Source organism: Coturnix japonica, chromosome 3 (genome assembly GCF_001577835.2).
Source record: "Coturnix japonica isolate 7356 chromosome 3, Coturnix japonica 2.1, whole genome shotgun sequence".
Lineage (NCBI taxonomy): Eukaryota > Metazoa > Chordata > Aves > Galliformes > Phasianidae > Coturnix > Coturnix japonica.
Genome location: NC_029518.1, coordinates 51477705 through 51503229, shown reverse-complemented (window position 1 = coordinate 51503229; position 25525 = coordinate 51477705). Strand labels below are relative to the sequence as shown.

The window sequence follows — 25525 nt, the reverse complement described above, 5'->3', positions numbered from 1 at the left end:
ACATTCTATGATTCTATGATTTAATCTATAACACCACCAGAAGAATATATCACCTGGTAGCAGCTGTGAAACTGCTATTTCAAGAGAGATCACTATATCTGAGTGATCAAACGGTTCACTTCAGAAAGCAACATGGTATGCAAGAAAATGAACTGCATTAGGTTGACCTCAATGGGAATGAAGAGAAAGAGAATTATGCATTAATTTATTGGAAAATTAGATTTTTTTAATCTCAAATTACTTTATTTATCTGAGGTAAAGTATTAAAATAGTCATGTTGTCACAATTAAGGATAATCTTCCATGGTATAAAGCTGATATGTTGCATATATCAGTCACTGTTCCTGTCATTTCGGAGTGTACTAACTTACACAATAACATTGTAAAGGAGTATCAGATCCTGCATTTTTTTTCTTTTTTCACTCTGCTAAAATGTAGTATAATTGAACTCTCATGCTCTACAGTGCAGAGTACGTCAGTGCTCTATGTAGTATAGTTGAACTCTTATGCTGTACAGTGCAGAGTACGTCAGTGCTCTAAGAGCACAAAAAAAGAAGATACTCATATAGTGTGTGCTTATCCCAGCAACACGAATGAAGGACAACATTTACAGCTCAGCACAGCTCTTACTTAGATCATCTGTTTCAACATAGCACTTCTCAGTTACTAATCTTTTACTGTCCATTTCCAGAGTTAGTCCTTCATGCTCCAACCAGATGTGCTGGATCAGGCCAGAGGGGTTATTTCCTTCTGTTTGGTGATATGTTGCTTCTAGCAAAGCCAGGTCTTAGGCAAAAAAAAATTAGAGAAAATTACAGCCAGTGGGTCTTCTTCAGATGGTGACCATGTTTTAGGTTTGGACTTATTTCCCTGTCCTTTGAGTCCTGATGTGGTTGGTGGATGTCCAGAGAAGCCACACACAGATGTAATCTTGAGAGTCTGCCAACCCAGGTATCTTCACCCCAAGCCATTCCTATGGCCCTTCTTCTGCCACTCCTCACAGTTCTCCCACATCCACCCTGCCCCACTCACCCTATATTTGGGCCAGTTGTAACATTTCTGTAATATTTCTGTATATAGATTCCTAACTGGTTGTCACAGTATTGCTGTCAGATAAAATAACAATATGCTCAAGCCAAAAAAAGTGTTGAAAGAGGCACATCTTAGCATATTTTACATGCAGTTTTCATTATGAAAGTATCATTTTCAGGCAATGTCAGATTCAGAAATTCTTTTCACAATTGCTTTTCATTTCTTATGACATATTTTCCACATCTTAGATTTCATTAAAAATGATTTTGATCTCATTAAGCAGCAAAGCCTGTAAGAAACAAACACAAAAGTGTGAAGCACTAATTGAATTGTAAAGAGAAGGAACAGCATGGCTTCTCCTTGTCTCATCCTGCCTTCCTGGAGTGTACTGACATGGCTGTGTATTAGGATATTCTGACTTCTGTACACATACTGAAGGGGAGGGGAAAAACATAAAAGCTTTGGGATCTTACTCAAAGGCATCTAAAAAGTGAAAAATGAAGGGTTTTTCTCTTAGTTCTAGAGGATGGCAAATATACAGCTTTATTATTATTATTATTTATTGTTTTTTAAATCTGTTGTTTAAGAACCACTTCCTCGTGAAGAAAAGCAGTTAATACATTGCTCCAACATTGCTTTCTTGCATATGTCATAGCTATTATCAAAACACTACATACCTACAATTCCTGGTCTAAAATGAAAGGAGACATAAAACAAAGTAGTCACTTATCTGCTTGAACCAAATTTGATAAGTGAGCAAAGAAATAGGTGCTTTTTCTGTCATTTTCAGCTCTTGCCTCCTGGAGCTGCAGGCAGATCTCAGTGCCATGAAGCCAGCCATGTAAAGGATGTTACTCTAAAAACAACCGAGTCCTTGATGAGTCCTGTTGAAAAATATTTCCAAACAGAATAGTCTTCAATGCCCTGCGAAACCACATGTAAAAAAATGCATAAACAATGGGATTAAATGCAGAATTTAAATAACCAAACCAAACCAAAGTGTCAACGAGCATAGGCGGTGCTGCGTAATTCATAAATGGGTCAGTTGCTGTAAAGAAGAAGAATGGGCTCCAGCATATGAGAAACACTCCCATTATTATGCATAATTTTTTTGCAGCTTTTCTTTCTCTGAAGAATAAAATATGCTTTGTTTCATATCTTTTCTTCCTTTTGCTAACTGCATCAATGGATCTTGCTTGCCTTTTAGCTATGGAGTATATTTTCTTGTAGACAAACAGCATAACTAATCCAGGGATGTAAAAAGACACTATGGAGGTGATGACACCTGAAGTTTCACTAAAGAACACCAAGCATCCTCCTGCACAGTATACGTGATTATAAATCTCTTTTGCCCCTAACAAATTTAGTTCTAGAAAGATCATCCCAAAAGCAAAAGCAGCAGGGACAGTCCAACTTACCAATATCATGACCAGGATAACAAAAACATTTATCTTTGATTTGTACCTGAGAGGTTCACACACAGCATAGTAACGATCGATGGATATGAAGGAAAGATGGAAGATGGAAGTCGTGCTCAGCATAATATCTGTGCTTGTGTGGATCTTGCAAAAGAAGTCGCCAAAATACCAGCAGTGCTCAACAGAGCGCACCATGCTGCAAGGCATGATGAGGAATCCCAGCAGAAAGTCAGCTGTAGCCATGGAAATTATCAGGAAGTTGGTAGGCGTGTGGAGCTGCTTAAAATGTGATATTGAGATGATAACCATTAGATTTCCAATTACTGTGGTCAGAATAATGCAAACCATGAAGATATACATGGAAATACGGATACTGTTTGACCAATTGCTCTTCACGCAAGAGCCATTTACAGAATCACAACACAGCTGCATCCTTATTGAGGTATCAAATCCACACTGCAGTGAGGTACAGACTTGTCCTAATGCTGAGGTAAACTTACAGCTGTTTCCTCTTTTTGTTGTGAGGGTAGCTGCAAGAAGACAAAAAAGGGAAATCATGAACACCTTCAACTAGCTGAATGTGTAGGAAAATCACATTCCTTACTTTATGAGGGATGAAATTACTTTGTAATTCAACTTCTGACAGAACTAGATTTTTATCATTAGACTTCCCTCGAAGCATGTACCTCATTTGATAAAATAAACTATAAAGCTGGGGGTCCCCACACCAGAATAGTAGTCCAGCTCTGTCCTCACTGAGGCAGCTGAACCTGCTGTTCACCTGGCAAAGCCAAAATATTTCCTTGAGGCCCTTGTTTCCAGATACATGTAATTGCCTGGCTAGATCAAGGCATACTGTAAAATCTTATAGGATCTAACTGTAAGTAGGCATGTAAGAAAGAAATCTGAGTGGAGAAATGAAGTTTTCTGACCTTGTACTGCTAAAATGTAACTGAATGGCCCGACTAATTTGAAGCATTAGCTGATATTTAAGTTAACATCTTTACTGACAGACTCTGTTTTATTTCAGTGGTAGTAGTTTAGAATCATAGAATTACAAAGGCAGGGAAAGACCTCCAAGATCATCCAGTCCAGTCATCCACTTACCACCAATATTTCCTATCTAAATATCTAAAGATTTCTTGAACAGATTTAGCATCCTTGTGTGTAATTGCTGTGTTAATACTGTCTTAGCAAAGGACACAGAGAATTGTTTCCTGAACATTTACCTGCTTCTTTATTAGCATCTTTTGTGTGCTCAATAACTCATCTGTTTCACAAGGCTGGGTTTTTTACAAAAGCATTGTACATGAAAGTATTCTAACACTTGGCGAGCAATGTTCACTGTGGTTTTCCTTTAATTAAGAGAAAAATATTATTATCACCACAAATAAAGAACATTACCATATTCTGTTCAGTAGCATTAGCATTATCATATAACACAATCGTTTAAGTCCAAAAAGTACAGCAATTCAGACACCATTAATATAACTCATTTGCTCTAGGGCTTTGCTGCCTGCGTTTATTTTGGACAAACACACATTTTGACCTTCATTTGTTTTATGGGTAAGGAAATTAAGTGTAGTGTAAATGAATATAAGGCCAATCAGAAAGAATTAAGGTGTTATCTCTTGTTTTCTTTTCTGTTTAAAAGATGAATAATTTTATTTCTGCTCTCTGACAATGCTACTATATAGTATATATATAGTATATACATAAAAGAATATGACCTCTCCTGGAAACCATTTATCTTTAACAAATACACACCCTTATTTTCAGGGATTTTTTCAAACTGTCCAGTTGAGCTGAATATTGAAGTAGTTTTCAACAAGAAATTAGAACACCATCCATAATTACAAATATTGGTTTAAATTTCAATAAAATGAGAACACAAAGAAGCATATTTTTTAAAACCTGCCCTCCTACCTTTATCTCCTGACACAGAGTAGAAATCTGCTCCTGGCGCTCATTTGTTCTCTGCTCAGTCAGTGGCACCCATTCTTTTTAAAGATGATCTCAAAAGACAGCTGAGCCTCTTTGTCAGTGTAACTGCTCTGGATGGTGTGAATTTAAGAGGACTGGCACTCCATCCAGAGCAGCCTCCAGAGTCCCCAGTGTATTGCTTGATAACACTGGGCAAAATCAATGGAGCTCTTGGCCCTCTGTTTCAGTGTGAACAGAAGCTCTGTTTATTTTGTCATCTACTTGTCTTTGTTTAACAGGCTTTATTTATAGATACACTGAATTCATCTGGAATATGTTAACTTGCTTAATTAAGCACTGTGATCGTTTTGTGAGCAGCTGAAGATTAACCAGGAGGCAAACAAAAATCACCATGTAATCTATCTTGTGTAAGTTCCTAAAATATAGCAAAGATATACAGGTGGTTTAAAGCAGCATGTAACATTACAATGAAAAGGTATACTGCACACAGATTGCCGTGAAGTGCATTTGTCAGCCTAGTTCTGCTTATACTACTGAGCAAACAGGTTTAATCTAACAGCCTAATCATTTAACAGCTATTTGCAAAATAGAGCTAGTAAAAAGGTGTCTAGAGTAAACACCTATTATTGATTGCACTGGAGTCACTGATGAGGGTCATTAATTTCATGCTTCACAAAGGACCATACAATCCTTTGGAACAGGGGTGTTACCAAGCATCAAAAACTGGTGATGTGGTGAGCATTAGCTAAAGCCCACTCATGCTGGGTGTCTTAGGGACATAAATAACAACATAGGTTAAGATGCCAGCTTGCCAACAGTGCTCCATGAAGTTGCTTAGCTGTTTCATTATGTTATGTCCAGAAAAATCTGAACAAATGCAAACAACTCAGTTCCTTTATTTTCCATGAGGACTAGGGTGTTATAGCATAAGAGTTTGCTTGCTACGGAAAGAGTTCACCAACTAAAAAAAACAAAACAATTTGATCTGGAAAAGCAACTCTGATTTCAAAAGCAGCTACCTGGCATCAATCAGCCAAACTTCTACATCCTCCAGCATCCCAGTGCCATCACAATCAGAGCAGACAGACTAGAAGGCCTATCCATGCTCTGAGCAACTTCTGTTTTTGACTTAATACCTAGATAGAAAAAAGTTTCTCATTTCCACATGGCTCATTTTAAAAGCTGGATCTCTCTAAGGATAGCCATACTAAGGAAAACCAACAGTTTGAGGCTATAAGATATCCTCATAGCTGATTCAGATCCACTCATTGTTTATGAAATTCTTAGGGGGTGAAATAAACATTTTTTTCTTAAGTGTCCATTTTTATGTTTGAAATATGCACAAATTCCCAGTGAGTCATCAATTCAAAACAAGTATTTCACATGTTGGGTTAAATGAAAAGATGTGTCAGCTACTAAACTGAATGCTACTGCTGCAAACCTGATGTAATTTCACAGAGGACAATCTGAAGTTAGACCAGATTCATAGCAGAGGAATTTAAATAAGAATGGATGAGTTGATTAACCTTTAGATATATCCCCACAGTGTATAACCAAAGCATCATTATTCCTTGCAATAGCTGTTTATGAGGAGAAACATGACATTCATGCACTTTCCCAAAGTGCTGTTTTAAGGATCAAACCCCCCAAAAACATAAATGCAAGTCTCTGCGATGCACACAGGAGAAAGAGAGTCCAGCAAGTCAAAAACCTCTCTGCAACAAAGCAGAACACATCTAACTGAAACAAAGAAACTGTCTCTGCACAGGAAGGGTTGTAAATACTCCATAGCTCTGCTATTAGCAGACACTGCTCCCACCGACTGCGGCAGCAGGATGCTCCCCAGAGAGCCCCTCAGCTCAGGACTCTCCTGAGAAGGGACAGTGAGTTCCCTGAGCCACAGCACAGAAGTGGGGCAGGCCTCTGTGCCTCTCTGCTGTCCCTGTGCACCCAACAGTCCCACAGCAGTGAACTCATGACCACGGCCAATTTGTAGGCATTAGGTGGCCTCCAAACACCACCTCCAGCGCAAAGGCAAATGGAGGAGGGAGGTAGGAAGCACACAGGATCCAGCTAGCTCATTCCATGTCATCATGGCCTTGGAACAGCTCCACAGCTTTGCTCTGAATTCATAGCTGTGCCTGAAGAGAATTTTGTCTTCTAGCTGTGTTATAGGTTCTGGTGTTGGGAATGAGCAGCTTTTTAAATGATCCTCCATGCCACCACCAAAATCTGATTGCTGTTGATGCTGTTGCTGTTTGTTACACAATGAACACAGGATAACTGCTATCTGAAGTGCTCACCATGGAAGATTCATCTTTGAAACAAACTGAATTACTAATCTAGCAAATTAGAAGCTTCCTGTAAATGAGAAAGTGAGATACAGAGACTGTACCTGCTCAGGAGCTACTTCCTCATGACAAACTGGTACAGCCTACAGGTACAGCACAATAGTGACTTATGCCAGGCAGAGCCCATGGCTTGACAGCTGCTTGCTTTGGTCTGCCTCTGGATCACAGCCTGGTGGGAAAATCTCATCTAGAGAATGATGTAGATGCTTGCTATTCAGAAAAGATAAGCAGACAGTACATCTTGGTCTGAAGGTAGCTCCTGAAAGCCACTAAAAAATAAGATTGCCCATAAAGGCATGCACATTAATAAGCAAATCATGTGGAGTCTCTGCTCTCTGTTGCCTTTCACATATGCTGGATTTGACTATGATTGGTGCATGCTGTTTGCCTAGAAACAATAAGCTACCAGGAAGTACATCATCATCCATTAATGGCTATACTTCAACAGCTCACTATTTCATTTTATATCACAGTGTCAAACATGTTTGATTTCTGCTCAGACACACATAATTATTTTTCCAAATAGTAAGTTTCCATGAATGAATTATAAAGCACTTTCATAAACCGAAATCACAGAATATTCGGAGTAGGAAGAAACAGACATGCATCATTGAGCCCAACCCCTGTCTGAGAGAGGTGTCCAAATGCTTCTTGAGCTATATGAAGCTTTATGAACCATTATTTATAAGAACTGTCTTGGACCAGAACCTCCAATCCTGGCCAGATCCCGTCAGGTAATGTGAGGGCTACTTTGCAGCGTGAACTGAAAAGAAAATAGAGCTCAACTATCTGAAGTCAAAATTAAATACAGGAAGTCTCTGACTCTGCAGGTGTGTGATCAGCAGATGTAAACTGATGTACTGACATTGATTTTAGTAGTAATATAGCAACATCACTGTCCCCAGACACCAGTGAAAAGTGCATTAGTTTAAGATACCGTTCTCTTAGTGTAGACAAAGTGAAAGTAGGAGAGAGAGATGTTATCTAACAGCAATTAGCTAATGCATAACTAAACGCTATATGGAGAACTTAGGATGGTCTCTAACAAGGACTTGGGAGTATATCCTAGAAAACATCTAAGTAAAAAAATTAAATAAATTCAAGTTACATTCATATGCTGCTCTCGGCTGCTCTTCTTTTCACTATGTGGGTCTGACAGTTGACTCCAGTGAAAACCAATAGACCTACGTGGTCAACAGAATGACACCACAGACCTTCAAAAACAGCATGTTTGTTCTTGTTTGTTCCTCCAAAACTGCTGCCCAATACAAACCAAGTAAGAGGCCCCTGGAGTGTACTAGTCTGGCTTGGGGAGCAGGGATCAGCTCTTGAAATTCAGGACCTGTTATACAACCAGTAGTCATGTAGGATTATTACTGCCACTGGGAAGTCATACTGTCTCTTGACCAAGATTTGTTCAATGACTGTTCTGGGTTACGACCACAGGTTAGGCAAGAAAAGGGTGAGGTGTTGGATAAGCCACTGGGAAGCACAATCTTGAGGCCCTGCATGTTTGAATAACTGCTCCCAGACTGCATGGTCCCTCTTCTGGATATAAGTTCAGCTGCTGTCTTCCCAGGATGAAACAAAGTCTTAGAGAATCCTCCAAAGCTGCGTACTGAGAAGCAACCGCACAAGGCCTGTTTGCTGCTGAACATGATAGATACAAGCCAGCCTACGCCTGCCAAGTTTCATGTGCCATCACCATAAGTCCCAGATAATGCATATTTTTTACACTACATATGTGGTTAAAACTGTCCCAGATATTAAAACATTGCCTATTTCCTACATTTTCACATTTTTGAAGAAAATGTCCAAATACCCAGGTGAATGTTTTAATGTACTATATTTATAACGTAAGTCTGATCTGAGATGCATTGGACCTAGCATGTGTATGCCATACATATGAAGCAGTGCAGGATTCAGTGCAGGACTTTTCAAGCTGCAGCAGGGGAGATTCAGGCTGGACATTAGGAAGTATTACTTCTCGGAAAGGGTGGTGAGGCACTGGAATGCACTGCCCAGGGAGGTGGTGGAGTCGCCGACCATGGGAGTGTTCAAGAAACGTTTGGATGTTGTGTTGAGGGATATGATTTAGCTGGGAAGTATTGGTAATGGTTGGACTGGATGATCTTCTAAGTCTTTTCCAACCTTGATAATTCTGTGATTATGTGACTGCAGAACTGAAGGTTCTTCATGAAGCAGACCCACTGTCTGTGTGGATCATGAAGAACTGCATGGAGATTGCACCTACAACCATTGCAAATTTGTTTTTTGTTTCATTGTATAGTAGCTTGGTCAGAATGTGGCCAAATCCCACAGAGTATGAGGAAGGCCTTACTGAATGGCACATAAGGCTGAGGGACATGGACACTTAGTGCTCCTCCAGTCTGAAAAACAGGAAGAGGCAGAAGGGACAGAGAGGCTTCTTTGGGGAATATTTGTTTGGGAGAAAACTGGCCAACTTCACAATCCACACATCTTAACATCAGTCTTATGACTAGGATTATTTTGGAAACCTAAGTTATCTCTGAAAACCATGATTTCTAATTGGAGATTTCATATGACAGAGTATAACCAATAATTGCACTGGTTCAAGCACTAGTACAGTGGTGTACTGTTGATATAGATCCAGAGTGATCACTGCTTTCTTCTAAACAAACTCATTTGCCCCAGCTGCTAAGCAGAAAAATAAGACTGCAGAATATGAATGATACAAGATAACTGCTACAAATCATGAGAAGCTTATGGATCATTGTGGGAAATTCTCATCCTTTCTTTGCTGTATGATGAACACTTAGGAAGCTACATTACAGGAAGCTTCGCAGGGGATGAGGCAGGTCCTTTTCATAACACCTTCCGAAAAGCGTCACTGTTAAGAGTGGTTTTGATGTGCCGTTCTTACTTTGCAGACGTCCATCAGACAGTACCTAGGTGAACAGAGAAAGGATGATACTAATATCCAGTAATGGAGTAGCACTACTGTATGGTACAGAGAGGATAGGTCTCTGAGGTCAGATAACTTGATGTAGTACTTTTTAAAGATAATGTTGCTTTTCTTAGTTACTTTTTACACGTCAAATTCTCATCACTGTTGTACATAGACTATGAATAACTGCAAACAGCTCCAGAGTGTGCCATTACCTCAAATTCCCCAGGGGCCAGCTGCACACCGCTGTACAAGACTTCTGGAAAGACGTAGTTAGTGCCAAATGTGCCGCTGAGGGAGAACATGTCAAACTTGGTCTGCGCAGTCTCCACTGGCTGCCCACATGTGCTCAGGTCTGTGTTCTTACACTTGAGCAGTGTGCATATCTGTGGGGAAGATGACACAGAAATGTAAAATAACAGTAAGCTTTCATACTCAAGAGCTGTGTTTAATAGCAAGAAAACTTACTGTGATGCAGAAACAAATGAATGTTTCAGAATGATTCATTAATTTTGGCATATATATACACTAATCCCTACTGAACAAATTACCTGCCAATGGTATTTTATGACAGAGCCATGTAGCCCGTCAAAGGCGCCCAGTACATAAACTTCATCTTTACTTTTATTTGACATCTGGTAGGTCAAGTGACAGCAGAGGTCTTTCTGACAGACCGTATGATTTCCAGCTTTGTGCTTGAGTTCACTGAAAGTGAATATATCCCGTCGGACAGCTCCTGGAAATGTCTTATTTTCTCCTGAATAGTTTTTGATGCTTGTAGCGTATGAGCTCCAGTTGACTGCAGGAGGGTAGTTAGGAGAAAGACGGGGTCGTGCACTCAGCTCAGCTACCAGGAGACGTCCCTCCTTTGTCTTGCTGTTGTAGTAGTACGTGGATGGCCCGTGGGGTGTGAACAGCCCACTGCCTGCAAACAACATGCATGGTACCCAGTGTCACCACCACCTGGAGGGCAAGCCACCGTGGGTGCCCCATGGGTGCTGATGCGTGTAAACATGAAACGGTCTTCAGTCAATATATTAACTAGTATCGTGGAAAAATTTTAAAGGAGAGAGCTGCTAAAAAAACTTTGTATTAATTTTATATAAATTAGTGCTCTGCAAGTGACATATTTGTCAAAGAGGTTGCCCGTGGGCATAATTACATTTCAAAGAAGGAAACCAGAGCCTATGTACAAAACTCAGTGCACTTCGAGCAGACAAAAATGTTCCTTTGTGGCTTTCACTTCTGCTTTGGAGAGTAGTAACAGACAGAACTATGGCAATGTTTTCTCATTTTACAGAAGAAATAAAATCGCAGTAGCTATCTGTTCAGGTCAAGCCAAAACATTGCCATTTCTAATTCTTGAGCAGCAACAAAATCCTCAATGTGTTTTATTCAACACAAAACAGGATTCCTACCTTTTTTGTTTTCAGCTCTGTTTAAAACACTTCTTTCTCCATTTGATTCTTGAGTAAGTTTTAAAGAAAAAAAAAATCTGTTTCTAAGTAAGAGGGTAAATATTTAGCTGAACATTTGTGCCATTTCTAAAGGAAAAAATTCACTTCTGAAAACTTCGTGTTGTGGCCTTTCTAATTTTAGCTCTCCCTGAACTTACAACATTGTATCGCCTAAAGCAGATTACTCTGTTTAACACAACACGAAGAATATCTTTACTTACATGCTATTTTCCAGAGACTTCATGATTTTTAAAGCAATTTTCTTACTTCCGAATCCTGAAATATGAAAACAATTCCCCCTTACAAAAAGCAACTCACCTGTCATAGACATGATGGTGTTGTGAGTATTTGCTGACAGTAAATTGACTCCCATGCCCATAGCCCATGCTGAGTGAAACTCCACAGCAGTCAGAAAGGGCAGGACATTCATCCAGGCTGTAGGGAAAAGCACCGTGTCCACCTGTAGCTCGTTCACCAGCACCACAGCGGGCTCCCGGAAAAGGATGTCAAAACAAGTGAAAATTCCAAACTTCCCAAAGGGAGTCTCAAAGGTGACGAATTCTGGCTCTCTTGGGTAATTAAACTGAGTTTCTTGTCTAAACAGGTTGTACTGCAGGTGAAGAAAATGGCATATTAAGAAAGAAAAATAAGATCAGATTACAAAATGCCACTTTAGTGTCTGAGATTAAAGCAAAACTGAGAGTTGAGATTCCTTCAGGTCAATCTGTATCTCAGAACTCCCTTCATAGACACTGGAGATCTCCAGTGAAGAAAAGGCTCAGTGAAGACAGGGAGCAAAAGTAAATAAAATCCTCATCCCAGAGGTTTACTGAGCAGAGATGAACATGTTCCTGCTGCCTACTGGCAGCAGTGTCAAGCCAGGGCTTTCTGCTACATGCTGCCAAGACATCATTTGGGAAAACAGTCTGGCCCGGCCAAAACTACGCCAAGGACTGTATTACATTTACTGAATACATCACTGCTTTATACTAGTTTGCTATCACTAATGTAGCCTTGAGATGTTTGATAGTCAGCACGCCTTCTGCAGCCACAGAGCTCATGGGAATAGCTCTTAAATATTGCCAAGTGCTTGTCTGCACTTTCCTCTAGCTGAAAGAGCCTTATATTGGATTGTCCTGGGCTGACTGTCATTCTACAATTATCTAAAATTATTCTATAAACCTTCTGAAAGTGGTGCCCTAGAGATTAAAAGTAGTTTGACTTTTTGTTACAGTGTGATGACAAAGCTTCTCTTTACCTTGTGGTAACGAGCCACCAGTTTCCCTTCTGAGTCAAAGACAACGTCAGTGTTGTACTGGTAGCGACCATCACTCGGGCACTTGGGATCACTGGAATTACATGGCTTCTTGTCCCCGATGTTTGCAACTACATAGATGGAGTTGTTCCTGGCCATGCAGCTGAGTCGTTCCTGCACTGGTGCTCGACCAAATCTAACACATTTTTGACAAAAAGGGAAAAAAAAACATATAGAATCATAGAATTACTTGGGTTGGAAGGGACCATAAAGATACCTTGCTATGGACATACAAAGCTGTGGACAACTTTAGAAATCAAGGGAGAGAATAAGACAATACACAATAAGACAATACACATAAACTTAAACATTAATTTTTAGGGAAATCTAATTCTCAACTTCATAAGACCTTTTTTTTTTTAAGACACTTTGCTCTTTTTAAGGCTGTAAGTCATTTGTAAAAAGCACTCACAACTTTTACAGACCTGAGTTCCCTCAAAATCTCCCTTAATAAAATCCCAGAAAAGAAAAACACAGAAGCTTGGCTTAGAAATGATCCTGGTCCCCTCAGTGTCCCCTCCAGCTCCACCTTTGTAAGACAGACATTCACAGTAGCCCATTGTGCCACAGCAGCCTGTGCAAACAGTTAGATCTCTACAAAGCAGTTATTTCAGATACATAGCAATATTTTGTGCTATTTGATTTACAAATCACCCCAGATACATGAGCTGAGTTTTGAATCATCTTGTTTCATCTGTGCTGTAACCATGACAATTAAATGGCTTACACTAACAGTAGATTTTCTCGAGTAGTCTGAAGTGATAAGATTTTTGAATGTTCTCAAAATAATGAATCTCCCAAAATTCCCTCATTTTCCTCCTTTTTTATTTTTCAAAATTAAGGCAGATCCAAATGCTTTTTACCTTACATGTTCCAATTACCATTTACGCAGGGGTTCTTTTTGATGCATTGTATTTATACAGTTCCTGAATTTCTAAGAGATTTAAATAATCAGCAGTTCTCAGGCATTTATTAGGAGCAGCTCAACTCTATGAGGCACCAGCTTGAAATCACACAAACACCACAAAGAATCACCTGGTGGGATCAGTGCAGGGAATCCAGTTCACCTCCGGATCAGGAATATCCTCCAGGTAGGGGTAAATGGTTTCCCTCGTGAAAACCCAGCCATAAATGCCATCCTCAGGAGTCACAATGATGTGGGCACCCTGGCAGAACAGGCTCCATTAACAAGGCACCATCAAGGCACCCCCAGGATGGTCAGTGGGAACAGAAAACACCAATGAACAATACTCACAATCCATCTCATACCTGCTGGGCTGCTTCTTTGATAGCTCCTTCCAGAACATCCATGTTTTTGTTCATCAGGGCCAAAGCATCATCAGGAGAAACCTTGTGAGCAGTGCATGGCAGGATGACGGCGTGCTCGTACACAGCTGCAATAAAGGTGTCCGAGGCCAGGGCCTGTAGGACTGCCAGGGCAAGCACTGCGGCACACAGCAGGGTCTGGGAAGGGACCATGGCTGCTGCCTTGCTGCTCCTGGTGCAGGCATGGGAATATAAAGCAGATAGGAAGAGGAGGAGTAAAGACGGTAACAGGCTTGTTTTGGAAGTAAGCTCCTATTGCATAACATGGGGAAGTACAATCTGTACACACTGCAATACAAACTAACCCTTAAATTGTTCTGACCTTTCTGCCTTGAGCTAAAATATTCCCTTGTTTTGTGAAAGTGAATTAACACTGAATTTCTTATTTTTTCTACCTCATGAAAAGCATGTTTTTGCACAATGAGCAATTTCAAATTGATCATACAAAGTAATTTTTATTCCTTACAATGAGCAACATTTTGCAGAATACATTGGAAAGGCATGTTACTATTCCAAGTGCTTCATAAAAATTCTCCTGTTCCAACCTGAGGTATGCCTGTGAGGAAGGAACATAATCTTGCTGTTCACACTGTCTGCTCAGCAAGACAGCGAGGAATAGACTCATCGCCCCACCAGTATCTTCCTCTTCACTGTACAGTTCCACCCAGAACTCTTATTTTTGTCCAGCAACAAGGCCTCCTAGAGAAAAGCAGGCATTTCTGAGTCCTCTGACAACTGCACATTGTGCTCGTAGACAGCTGTGACGTAGCTGTCCAGGGCCCAGACGTCAAGAGCAGACAGCACCAAAACCACAGCAGAGATGTGAGCCTCTAAAACCCCATATCTGAAGCCTGAAGTCACCCAAGAGGACAGGGATAAGCAAAGACAGGGAACTTTAATGAGGAAGGTCTTGCAGAAACCTGTGAATTCCCTGAGTTCTAGGAAGCCGACACCACATCCTGAAACTCTCAGAACATCAAAGGGTAGAGAGCTGTGAGCATTGAGCAATCCTGCCTGCTATGCTGCAGCTGAAGAAACGCATCACCTGCCAGAATAATGAACCATTCAGACATGGCATTCAAAGCAAGCCCAGATTACAGGATTTTGGGAAATGACAGCAGAGACTGGAAATGACACATGATTCCTGGGGGACTGCTGGATACAGGCAATGGCCGTGCTGCCATCTGGACACAGCCTCTGCTGCTGCTGGCTCAGGGCCCACCTGGCAGCAGGGATTCCAGGCCTGAACACTGCTCACTCACTGAGCTCTGAGGTTCTCTCTTCCCTAGAAAAGAGACCTCTGTTAGAGAAGTGTCATGACTGTAAGCCATAACTCCTACATTTTGCCTGTTGCACCTTGCTATAGTGACACCTATGGACCATCCCTTGCCAGATTGAGATCTGTCTGTAATCAGGCAACCACTGATTCTTATAGTGAACAAGATTTTTATAGAGGGTGGGCTCTAACAGCACTGATGCTGAGATTCCATGAGTCAGAGGATGTGATACAGGGGTGGGAAGATGGTTTCTGATAAGCACATCCACACTATTACATTACATCACATGTGAATATTTATTTGCATTTAAAAGCGTAAAGGCTCACACAGCACTCATCAACAATAATCAGTGTTGGAGTCTGGATAGTATTTGCATTTCTGACTTTTCACCAGCTCCATAACCAAAGAACCAAGAATGGTGCCTGGTGTGCAGGAAAAAAGAAAGAGGAATTGAGACCAACAGGAGCATCTGACTCCCCTTTAAAAGACACAGCCACAGACAGAGACAGATCAATACACTGAACAAAGGTTACCAGAGTCCAGCAGCAGCAGCAAGGCACAGGTCATGAGGGAAGAAGAAGCAAAGACATAAATGAGGTTTCTCCTGGAGTAGCTGATCTCCCAGTCCTGACAGTAGATGAATTTGCAGGGCAGCACTACCCAGCATTATCATGAAGCAGCAAAGCTAATGCTTATTTCACATACTCTGGTGTTACATGACCAGAAAGAATTCAAGAAGAGAGGAAGACGAAGCTGTTACATGAAACTAGACACTTGGTGACCTCGTTACTGGCTACAGACAGCTCCAGCACTGCATGTGGTACAGCCTGTAGCTCTTGACAAACTCCTGTTTGGAGCTGGCAAGCAGAATATTCTGAGATTTCAGTTTCAAGCTGTTCAACAGAGACTTCAGCAAAGTGATCATTCATAGTCAGTTGTGCACAAAAAGAGGCGTCAGGCTTTGGTTCAGGGTTGACTTGCTGATTGAAATTCCTGCTCTGCCTTCACAATGCACTGTTCTGTGCTGCTCTGTGCCACACAATATGTGCTGACGACATAAAGACAACAAAACCAAAACAGCACAAATAGGAGAAAAAACTCATTTGTAACTGTGGTAAAAAACAAACAAACCTGCATAAGTCAGCATTAGTAATTGCATACCAGAGGAAAAGAACTACTGAGCTTTTTTGTACAAAGCTGCTATTTATCATGTTTCTCACTACTTTATCTACTGGTCTCAAAACAATTTGCAGTTATAAAGTTTGCAGCGTTATTTTCATAGAATCATAGAATCACCAAGGTTGGAAAAGACCTAAAAGATCATCCAGTCCAACCATTCACCTATTTCCAATAGCTCCCACTAAGCCATGTCCCTCAACACAACATCCAGTCTTTCCTTGAACGCCCCCAGGGTCGGTGACTCCACCACCTCCCTGAGCAGTCCATTCCACTGCCTGACCACCCTTTCTGGGAAGTAATACTTCCTAATGTCCAGCTTGAATCTCCCCTGCCATGGCTTGAAACCATTCCCTCTGGTCCTAAAGACGAATTTATGGTCTTTAAGAAGAATTTATCCTCTGGCCAAAAATATAGGTTTTCTGATACCTAGAAAATTCAAAATACAGAAAATAGAGAGAAATACAGCTGCTTATATTAACAAAAGATTACTATTATAATAAAATAGAAAAAGATACTTCTCAATAAATGATATCAATCATGTTGCTGCATTTTTATTAATCAGAACGCATTAAGAAGTTTGTTCCACAGGAAGTAAGAACATAATCCTCATTACTTTAGTAGACAATAATGCATCTCATTTGGACATGGGATTATTAGAGTACACCTTCAGTTATGGTAATATCACAGGGAGGCTGTCGGTTGTGGATCTTGTTTCGGAGGATCCTTTTCATACCATCGTCCAAAAAGCGTCACAGTAACAACTGGTTTTGTTGGTGCTGTCTTACTTATCAGACGCCCATCCTTCAGAACCTGATTGGAAAAAGTAACAAAAGGATATAGTTGGAGGAATAATATGAACTGGTGAAGAGCTTAGAAAGATGTCACCAAATAAGAAGGTACAACAGATCTTCACTTACAGCAACTAGTGACTTCATCAAACACTATTAAATATGTCTGATTACCACTACAAGAGAGTTCACTTTGTTGTGACATAGTTTATGCCATTACTAGTCCACAGAGAATCTAGCAAGAATCAGCTCCAGAGTGTGCCATTACCTCAAATTCCCCAGTGGCCAGCTGCACACCGCTGTACAAGACTTCTGGAAAGACGTAGTTAGTGCCAAATGTGCCGCTGAGGGAGAACATGTCAAACTTGGTCTGCGCAGTCTCCACTGGCTGCCCACACGTGCTCAGATCTGTGCTCTTACACTTGAGCAGCGTGCATATCTGTCAGGAAGACAAAAAGGAAACATACTGAGCGAAACAGAAACACTCAGTTATGAAAGGCTTGTGTCATTAAACCTAGTATGTATTGGAGCAGATGACTGTCACAGAATCTCTTCCGTAACTTATTCGTTCACCTCTTGACCTAATTGTAAGGTATACCAGACTTGCACTTTGATAGAAATAACCTCAGTTTCTGATGTAAGCACTACCAGAACACCTTACTTTGTCCCTGCAGGCCAGTGGGACTTCCACTAATTCTTCCAGCTTCCAATTCTCTTATTTAAAGATTCCCTTCACATGAGTCTTAATAAGACTTAACGAGTTTGTGAATGGAAATTTTGTGTAATGAAACAAAGCCCTCCTCCTCAAAGGTACATTGTGTAACCATACACATTAATGGTAGATGTACACATTATTAATGATACTTCAATAGGAGGTCTGGTAGTCCATGTGAATTCTGAATTAGATATTCTCCATCCAACTTCTGTTGAATACTGGAGCATCACACTGAATCACACATCTGTTTCTGGGCTCAGCAATGCAGGAGACCTGGACATGCTGGGAAGAATTCAGTGTAGGGCCACAAAGACAATTAAAGGACTGGAGCACCTTTCGTATGATGAAATGCTGAGAGAACTGGAACTGGTCATCCTGGAGAAAAGGAAGCTCAAGGGAGATCTTATCAATGTCTATACGTAAAAGAAGGTTCAAAAATTATAGATCAGAGGTGCCTTTCAGTCTCAATCATTCCATGATTCTGTAATATATGACCATACAGTGAAGTCCGTGTCCTTCTTCCCAGTTTTGTATTAGCAGCTGCAGCATGGAAACCAAAGTAAAAAAGGTAATCCTTTCCTTTTGTCCTCAGTGTTAGTTCTCCAGCTTAAAACTAATCAATGTTTATGGACACTATGAAGAAATGTGAAATAGAACTAGTTCTGCTGTGAAGATTCAAAGGACATTGGATGGCTATGCTGGCAGGTGATGGAATCATTTGTAGATTTGTTTCAGATACTAGGGAACAGGAAAAGAATATTTGCAAACAGCAGAAGTGCCATTTTTCAGCGAATATGGTTTCTTACTGGAACACAAATATAAAAATGTAATCTAATTCTCTAATTCTAATATCACCATCCTTCCCCCACACCTCCCACCTCAAGGAACCAAAAGGCTTTTCTCAGTAAATAGGCCTCCTAAAATAAATAACATCCCACAAAGAATTATTACCTGCAGATAGTACTGTCCTTCAACAACATGAAGCCCATCAAAAGCACCCAGCACATAAACTTCATCTTCTCGTTTCTCTGCCATCTTGTAGCTCAAGTGGCAGCGGAGGTCCTTCTGGCAAACCGTGAGACTCCCCTCAGGCTTAGTGAGCTCAGTGAAAGTGAACTGATCATGAAAGATGAGTCCACTGAAATCTTTTTCATCTGGTAAGCAGCTTTCCACATTTGAAGCGTACAAGCTCCAGCTGACAGCAGGAGGGGAGGCAGGAGAAAGGTGCGGGTGTGAATCTAGTTTAGCAATGAGGAGATGCCCATCCACAGTTTTCATATTGTAGTAATATGCTTTGGCTCCATCTGGTGCGTAAATACCACTCCCTGTGGAAAATGTAATTTCTAATCCAAAATGGTTCAAACATTTCATATTGTCTTTTCAATTATTTTCATTGCTAGCTTGTCCAGTATTGTGTAAATATTATAGAGTTTTTATTCTCATTAGATGTAACCATTTAGTCACTCAAGTAGTCAGAGATCAGGCTTTGGAAAAGAGTAGCATTAGTTTAACTGCATGAGGTCTGTTTGGCCTAACTGAAAGGCAGAATGTCACCTTATGGTATTGCATTTAGCATTTCTCAGTTCTCTTCTATATGCAGCAGAGTTGTATGAATATTCCTTCATTCATGGCAAGTAAAAGGATTAACTACTGAGTGAAACCACCTAAAACACCATCCAGACAAGTATCACAAACCCATTCTGATGGGCACCAAAAGGGATAGGTCCAGCCCAGTTTATACCAGCTGAAGACTCCTCCCTACATGGGGAATTCACATCTGACCTGTCCCAGATGGTGGAAAAAAATCAAAGAAAATCTGTTATGCTCATCACTGAGGAATTCTACCCTTTTCTACTCAGATAGAGGTGGTAGTACTTCACAATATGTTTGGAAACAAATAAAAGAAAGGAAATCTCCAAGAAGCTAAGGAAGAGAAAAGAAAGGATCACAAGTTTGGTTGGGTCTTATATGGTGCAGTAGGGAAAGGACTTACCAAGTTTAAAATTCAGAGACTAAATCCTTCCAAATAAAGAAAACACATAATACTCCTTTGCATTACGTTCATTGCAGAACAGGGAATTAGGATTCATAGTTGAAATTAAAAAAAAATTAAAAAATAAAAAAAAAAAAAAAAAAATAAATTGAAAGGAATTAAAATTAATTACCTGTCATAGACATGATGGTGTTATGAGTATTGGAAGCTAGGAAGTTGACTCCCATGCCCATTGCCCATGCTGAATGAAACTCCACAGCAGTCAGAAAGGGCAAAACATTCATCCAGGCCGTTGGGAAGAGCACTGTGTCCACCTGTAGCTCACTCGCAAGCACCACGGCAGGCTCCCGAAAAAGGATGTCAAAGCAAGTGAAAATGCCAAACTTCCCAAAGGGAGTCTCAAAGGTGATGGCTTCCGGCTCTTTCGGGTAATTAAAATGTTTTGCTTCTGACATAAACAGATTATACTGCAAGGGAGAGAATAACAAGAGAAATCAGTTAAAAGTGCCTGATGCAGAATCTTGGAGTCATTTTGCAAAACTGATCAGAATGACCAGAGGAAGTTTTTAATCAATGATAGAATGCTTCATACCTAAGAAGTCAAGCTGAAATACTATGACCACCACAGTGCCCCAGAAATGGGTATGGGGAGATATATGTTGCCTTTGCACCTAACTAGAAAAAATAACTGGCTATCTGCTACTCTGTAGTTGTCAGCCACCTGCAGCTCCCATAAAAATAATCTCCCTAGCTACTTCACCCGCATTTAAAATACTGCTGTATCCAAAGACATACTTCAGAGAAATAATAATGGAAGAGAATCACAAAACAACTGGTGGGTTGGTGACCTTGATGTGGAGATGCACGTATGAACTGGAAGCACAGCAGTATCAAGAAGCACAAGACAGAACAGCATCAAAAACCAGAGCAAATAGAGGCTGTGGTGACAGGATGACCTCAACTGAAAGAAAAATCAAAGTGTGCAACTCTTCCAGCTTTGCAACATTTTCATTTTTCCTTGGGGTTCCCCTTAACTAAGGGAGCTCTTTAATATACAGGCAGCTTAGTCAACAAACAGAGGTAAAAGAGCCAGAAAGTGAGTTCAGGTTTACTGAACTTGGCACTTAGCTCCTGCACCATGCCTAGTTGGCACACAGGGTTCAACCTCAATATTGGCAATGTCTCTCTGACCCAGTATGCTCACAAACCAGTATCTTGGCATCACCTGCGAAAAATTAGTCAAAGTACTGGGTTCAAAGCACATTAAGTAAATAACTGACTTCAGTCTAGCCACATCAGCATGATATCTGGCACCCAGACCACATACAACTTAGAAGAACCCCATAAGAAAGTACATAGAAGTGAAAATATATGCTTTCATGAGATGCAATGTTTCAATGTACTCGTTTTACACTCAGAATAGACCTATAACTCCAGTTATGCAAAAACTGTACTGAAAATGTGCTTAAACATCATAACAACAACAACAACAAAAAGACAGGAAAGGGCTTTTTTTTTCCTTAAATCAGACTGTTCACATAAGATGGTATGGAGGTGAACATTTTAAAATGCTGGAACATGAAGAGGTAGTCTGGTGAAAAGCTAGCACTGAAAACTTGAGTTTTTCAATCAGCAGGGTTTCCACTAAATGGGAATTAACAAACCGAGGCAGTGAATCAACTAACATTGGAATTGTGCAATCACTCAGTTTTCATTCTAGTCTGTTTTTAGAAACAGGACAGTAAATACAGACTTAGTGTCAATGCTTCACAGCAGCAGAATAATTCTGTTAAATTAAAAGCAAAAATCCATAAGAGATAAGTAAGTGTCATGGGACAAGTACTGGCATTAAACTGCCTTGCCAAATAGAGACATTTTGGAAGGTGGGGAAAGCCACTTCTTACCTTGTGGTAACGAGCCACCAGTTTCCCTTCTGAGTCAAAGACAACGTCAGTGTTGTACTGGTAGCGACCATCACTCGGGCACTTGGGATCACTGGAATTACATGGTTTCTTGTCCCCAATATTTGCAACTACATAGATGGAGTTGTTCCTGGCCATGCAGCTGAGTCGTTCCTGTACTGGTGCTCGACCAAATCTAACGTGTTTCAGACCAGAAAAAAATAAAAAAGTACTTAAGAAAATACTGCTGGTGGTGTTCATCACAGGAGAACTGAGGGCACACTGGCAGCACTCCTGTTCCAGCTGTCGTGGCAGGGCAGGCAAACATATAGGATGGCCATAGAGAAGGACTGTCATGCCAGATACATACATAGTATTGAGGAACAGGGCACTGAAAGACTGTGATGGAGGGCACTATAGTCCAGCAAGGCTACTAATGAAGAACCTGACTTAATACAATGAAAAGATACACAAATCATCTTCACAAACTTAACCGTGAAGAACTGGAATAAAGATGTGCTTAGACTTATTGCCACCAACCAACACCACAGTCATTGAAAAAGATACAGTTGCTTATGTTCCAGCAAGAAGCTGCACACCATGCACTTCTCTCAGCAGAAATTACCTGCTGCAAATCTTCCTCTTTTGACCACTGAGGAACATCCTCACAGAGGTGATATTATGGTCTTAGCACCTCCTCTTTGGGTAGGTGCAGAATGCTGTGGTGCAAGAGTCAGACCACATCTGTTGTTCTCTGGCTGAGCACTTAGCTCATACTGTATGGGTCTGAAGTCCAGTGCTCACCTACACGTAATCATGTCCCTGGTGGAAGATCATGTTCTACAGCACAGAAGCTCTATTGGTTAGGACTTTATCTTATTGCAATTGTGAAAAAAGAAGAGACTAAAAAATTCTAGGTTTGTATCACTCACAGACTTACACACTGACCAGTGATTGCATCACCTCTGTCACTTGCTTTTCAGGAAGCTTTTGGCTGTTTACAGAAATTGTATGGTAGGCTCTTATACAATCATAACATTTGTAAAAAAACAAAATATAAATCAAGTATTACAGATTTCCACACCGTTTAACTCAAGAATGTGTGAAAATAATAAAAACAGAATGAGAAGGAGCCTATTGTAGCATCAAACCTTTTTTCAAATGCAACAAAGCCTGTATGTTTTTGCCACATTCAGCAACCCAAACTCTGTATGTGGTCTGAATTTATCTTTAAAGTATCTATTACAAAAAGTATCTTTTAACAGAGCTCTCTTGCCAGTTTGATGATGCAATCAACCTTGACATCACACTGAAATAGAAATGTGCCCTGAAACACCAGTTTGAAATCACATGAACACCACAGAAAGGATCACCTGGTGGGATCAGTGCAGGGAATCCAGTTCACCTCCGGATCAGGAATATCCTCCAGGTAGGGGTAAATGGTTTCCCTCGTGAAAACCCAGCCATAAATGCCATCCTCGGGAGTCACAATGATGTGGGCACCCTGGCAGAACAGGCTCCATTAACAAGGCACCGTCAAGGCACCCCCAGGATGGTCAGCGGGAACAGAAAACACCAATGAACAATACTCACAATCCATCTCATACCTGCTGGGCTGCTTCTTTAATAGCTCTTTCCAGAACATCCATGTTTTTGTTCATCAGGGCCAAAGCATCATCAGGAGAAACCTTGTGAGCAGTGCGTGGCAGGATGACGGCGTGCTCGTACACAGCTGCAATGAAGGTGTCCGAGGCCAGGGCCTGTAGGACTGCCAGGGCAAGCACTGCAGCACACAGCAGGGTCTGGGAAGGGACCATGGCTGCTGCCTTGCAGTTTCTTGAATGCTCTGAGTCACAGAGAAATGGAGAAAAGGGAACATGCACAAAAAATAGAAGAGGGTCAAAGTTTAACTTAAATATGGGAGGGAAGAAGTGCTGGCCTGTTAAAGTAGTACCTTGGAATCAAGTATCTCTGGTGACATACAGGAAAGTTCAACTTTACAAGGTGAGGATGTTGCAACTCAATAAAAGCTGGCAGAGGACACAGGCGGTCACAAAACAGTGGGTAGTGCCAAGTGTAATAATACTGATATTTAAGTAAGTTATTAAATATAAGACTAGAAAAAGCCATCCAAACTTTCTCTTACGTTGTTTCTGTCACTGATTACAACACACTTCTGCTGTTTACGATGGCTTAAGCCTGATACTCATAGGCCTGCACAGATCACCAGGCCCTGAAGCACACGTGCTCCACAGTTTACCCTTCCTACCTCTAACAACATTCTGTTTATTGATCCAAGAATGCTTCCTTTTTAATTTTTAACTTCAGTTCAAATGCCTTTCTGCATAACAACTTTTTTTACATTCTAATAGTTGCAGCATTCTCATTTGGAGTGGAAAGCAGAGTAGGGTGCCTGCCACTATTGCAGTGCCACCTCAGGAAAGATAGAAATGCTCTGGGTGAATGCAAGCACTACAGAGTGGCTTGCAAGAGCAGTGCTTTCAAGCATTAGGAACACCAATGCACATCTGCTGATGTTCATTGCTAGGTAGTTATCTAGGTACAATGTCAGGTACAACATGCTCATTCAGGAGCCTTGAACAGCCTTATTCAGACAGCCCTTGAAAGGCTGCAATAGAGATTTTAATGATAATCGAAGTAATTTAGTTTGGAAGGCTTTTTTTGTTCTTATCAAAGGAAATGCAGGTTGTGTCACAATAGCCAAAATGAGCCCTAAGACTGAAGAAGGAAGTGGTAAATGTTCCCTTGTTAAGCAAGAGCCAAGAAAACATACACAACCGTGAATGCAAGTCACAACCCAGACAGATGACCACCCTGGCAGGTGAAGTCACCCTGCCAGGATAGGGTTTCTGCAGCAAGGCTGGGTGTCTGGTGCTGTGCCAGCTGGAAACACCACCAATTGACTGCAGAACTGGGAGCTCACCCAGGAAGAAGGAAATAAACCAGGTTAAGAAAATAAACAACATAAATTTACTGAGTCAAATCCTGTGAAACTACAGCAGCCCAGGCTATAGATGGCCACAACCAAAGTAAGAAGATGGCATTCTTGGAGTTCCTTCTAATTTTCACACCTCTGTTTTCCCAGTCCACTTTCCCCAGTCTCTGCTACTACATGAGGACAGGACTTACATGATTACTTACCCTTGTGAGAGAGGACACAATTTGGTGCCAAATCAGCTTAGCTGTAGGGATAGTCTGCCTTCACACCATGGTCATGTTCCCCTTCCTGAACTAAGAGAAGCTGTCTGGAAAATGACTCTTCAAGCTGTCTGGAAAATGACTCTTCATTTGAAAGGTTAATTGTTTTGTGGAAAAGCCTGCAAGAAGGAACACTCCTTCAAACTGGCAATCACTGCAGAGCAGCAGGAACAGGAAGCTGAGTAAGTTTAGCAAGCTCAGCAGCCCCTCCTATTTTAACCACAACACATAGTTGTGGTGCTGTTCTGAAACAGGATACAATGTCCTGTGGTATAGATACACATGCAGAGATACTGTACTTCTTCACAACAATTAGTGTGTTTTCCATCACCTCCACTATATTAATTGCACAGGGTTACTATTTAATACAGCTACAAAATAAGATCTTACTTTACCACACCATTTTGTTCAAATGCAAAGCATTTTATGCCCTGTAGGCTCCCAGCAGATCAAGGTCAAGTCTAGGACAATCTTAAGTTATCATATAAAAACAGATAAGGAACTGTCCAGCAGAGTAATTCATTTTGTTGCAAGATTAAGTAAACAAATCAATGTGCAATGACTATGTTGTTAGACAGGGCAATTTAAGAAATAATTTCCATTATATGCATTTGCATTAATTAACATCAATTAATATTATAATCAGTGCTACAGAAATAAGCAGACAAAATCTTAAGAGGCA

The 25525-nt window shown here is 40.7% G+C and overlaps 3 protein-coding genes across 4 annotated transcripts; all 3 read right to left on the bottom strand.

The window, feature by feature from the left end:
* Window positions 1-200: 200 nt before the first annotated feature.
* Window positions 201-8780, bottom strand: TAAR1 (trace amine associated receptor 1). Its single transcript, XM_015858503.2, has one exon. The coding sequence runs from the start codon at window positions 3005-3007 to the stop codon at window positions 1883-1885; it is 1125 nt and encodes a 374-aa protein (XP_015713989.1). The 5' UTR covers window positions 3008-8780; the 3' UTR covers window positions 201-1882.
* A 390-nt stretch (window positions 8781-9170) lies between these two features.
* Window positions 9171-24903, bottom strand: LOC107311723 (pantetheinase-like). Its single transcript, XM_015858501.1, has 9 exons — window positions 24787-24903; window positions 23451-23470; window positions 13715-13933; window positions 13481-13611; window positions 12389-12581; window positions 11449-11740; window positions 10225-10598; window positions 9889-10059; window positions 9171-9674 (listed from the first exon to the last, which is right to left on the bottom strand). Exons 3-9 carry the CDS (start codon window positions 13922-13924, stop codon window positions 9555-9557), a joined length of 1491 nt encoding a protein of 496 aa, XP_015713987.1. The 5' UTR covers window positions 13925-13933; window positions 23451-23470; window positions 24787-24903; the 3' UTR covers window positions 9171-9554.
* Window positions 16754-24902, bottom strand: VNN1 (vanin 1). 2 transcript variants are annotated; one of them, XM_015858500.1, is made up of 9 exons: window positions 24787-24902; window positions 23579-23654; window positions 23232-23470; window positions 22998-23128; window positions 21628-21820; window positions 19896-20190; window positions 18682-19055; window positions 17284-17454; window positions 16754-17037 (listed from the first exon to the last, which is right to left on the bottom strand). In XM_015858500.1, exons 3-9 carry the CDS (start codon window positions 23439-23441, stop codon window positions 16909-16911), a joined length of 1503 nt encoding a protein of 500 aa, XP_015713986.1. In that variant the 5' UTR covers window positions 23442-23470; window positions 23579-23654; window positions 24787-24902; the 3' UTR covers window positions 16754-16908. The 2 variants fall into 2 exon arrangements, with proteins under 2 accessions (XP_015713986.1, XP_015713985.1); XM_015858499.1 differs by lacking the exon at window positions 23579-23654 and having other exon boundaries at window positions 23232-23468; window positions 24787-24893.
* Window positions 24904-25525: the final 622 nt, after the last annotated feature.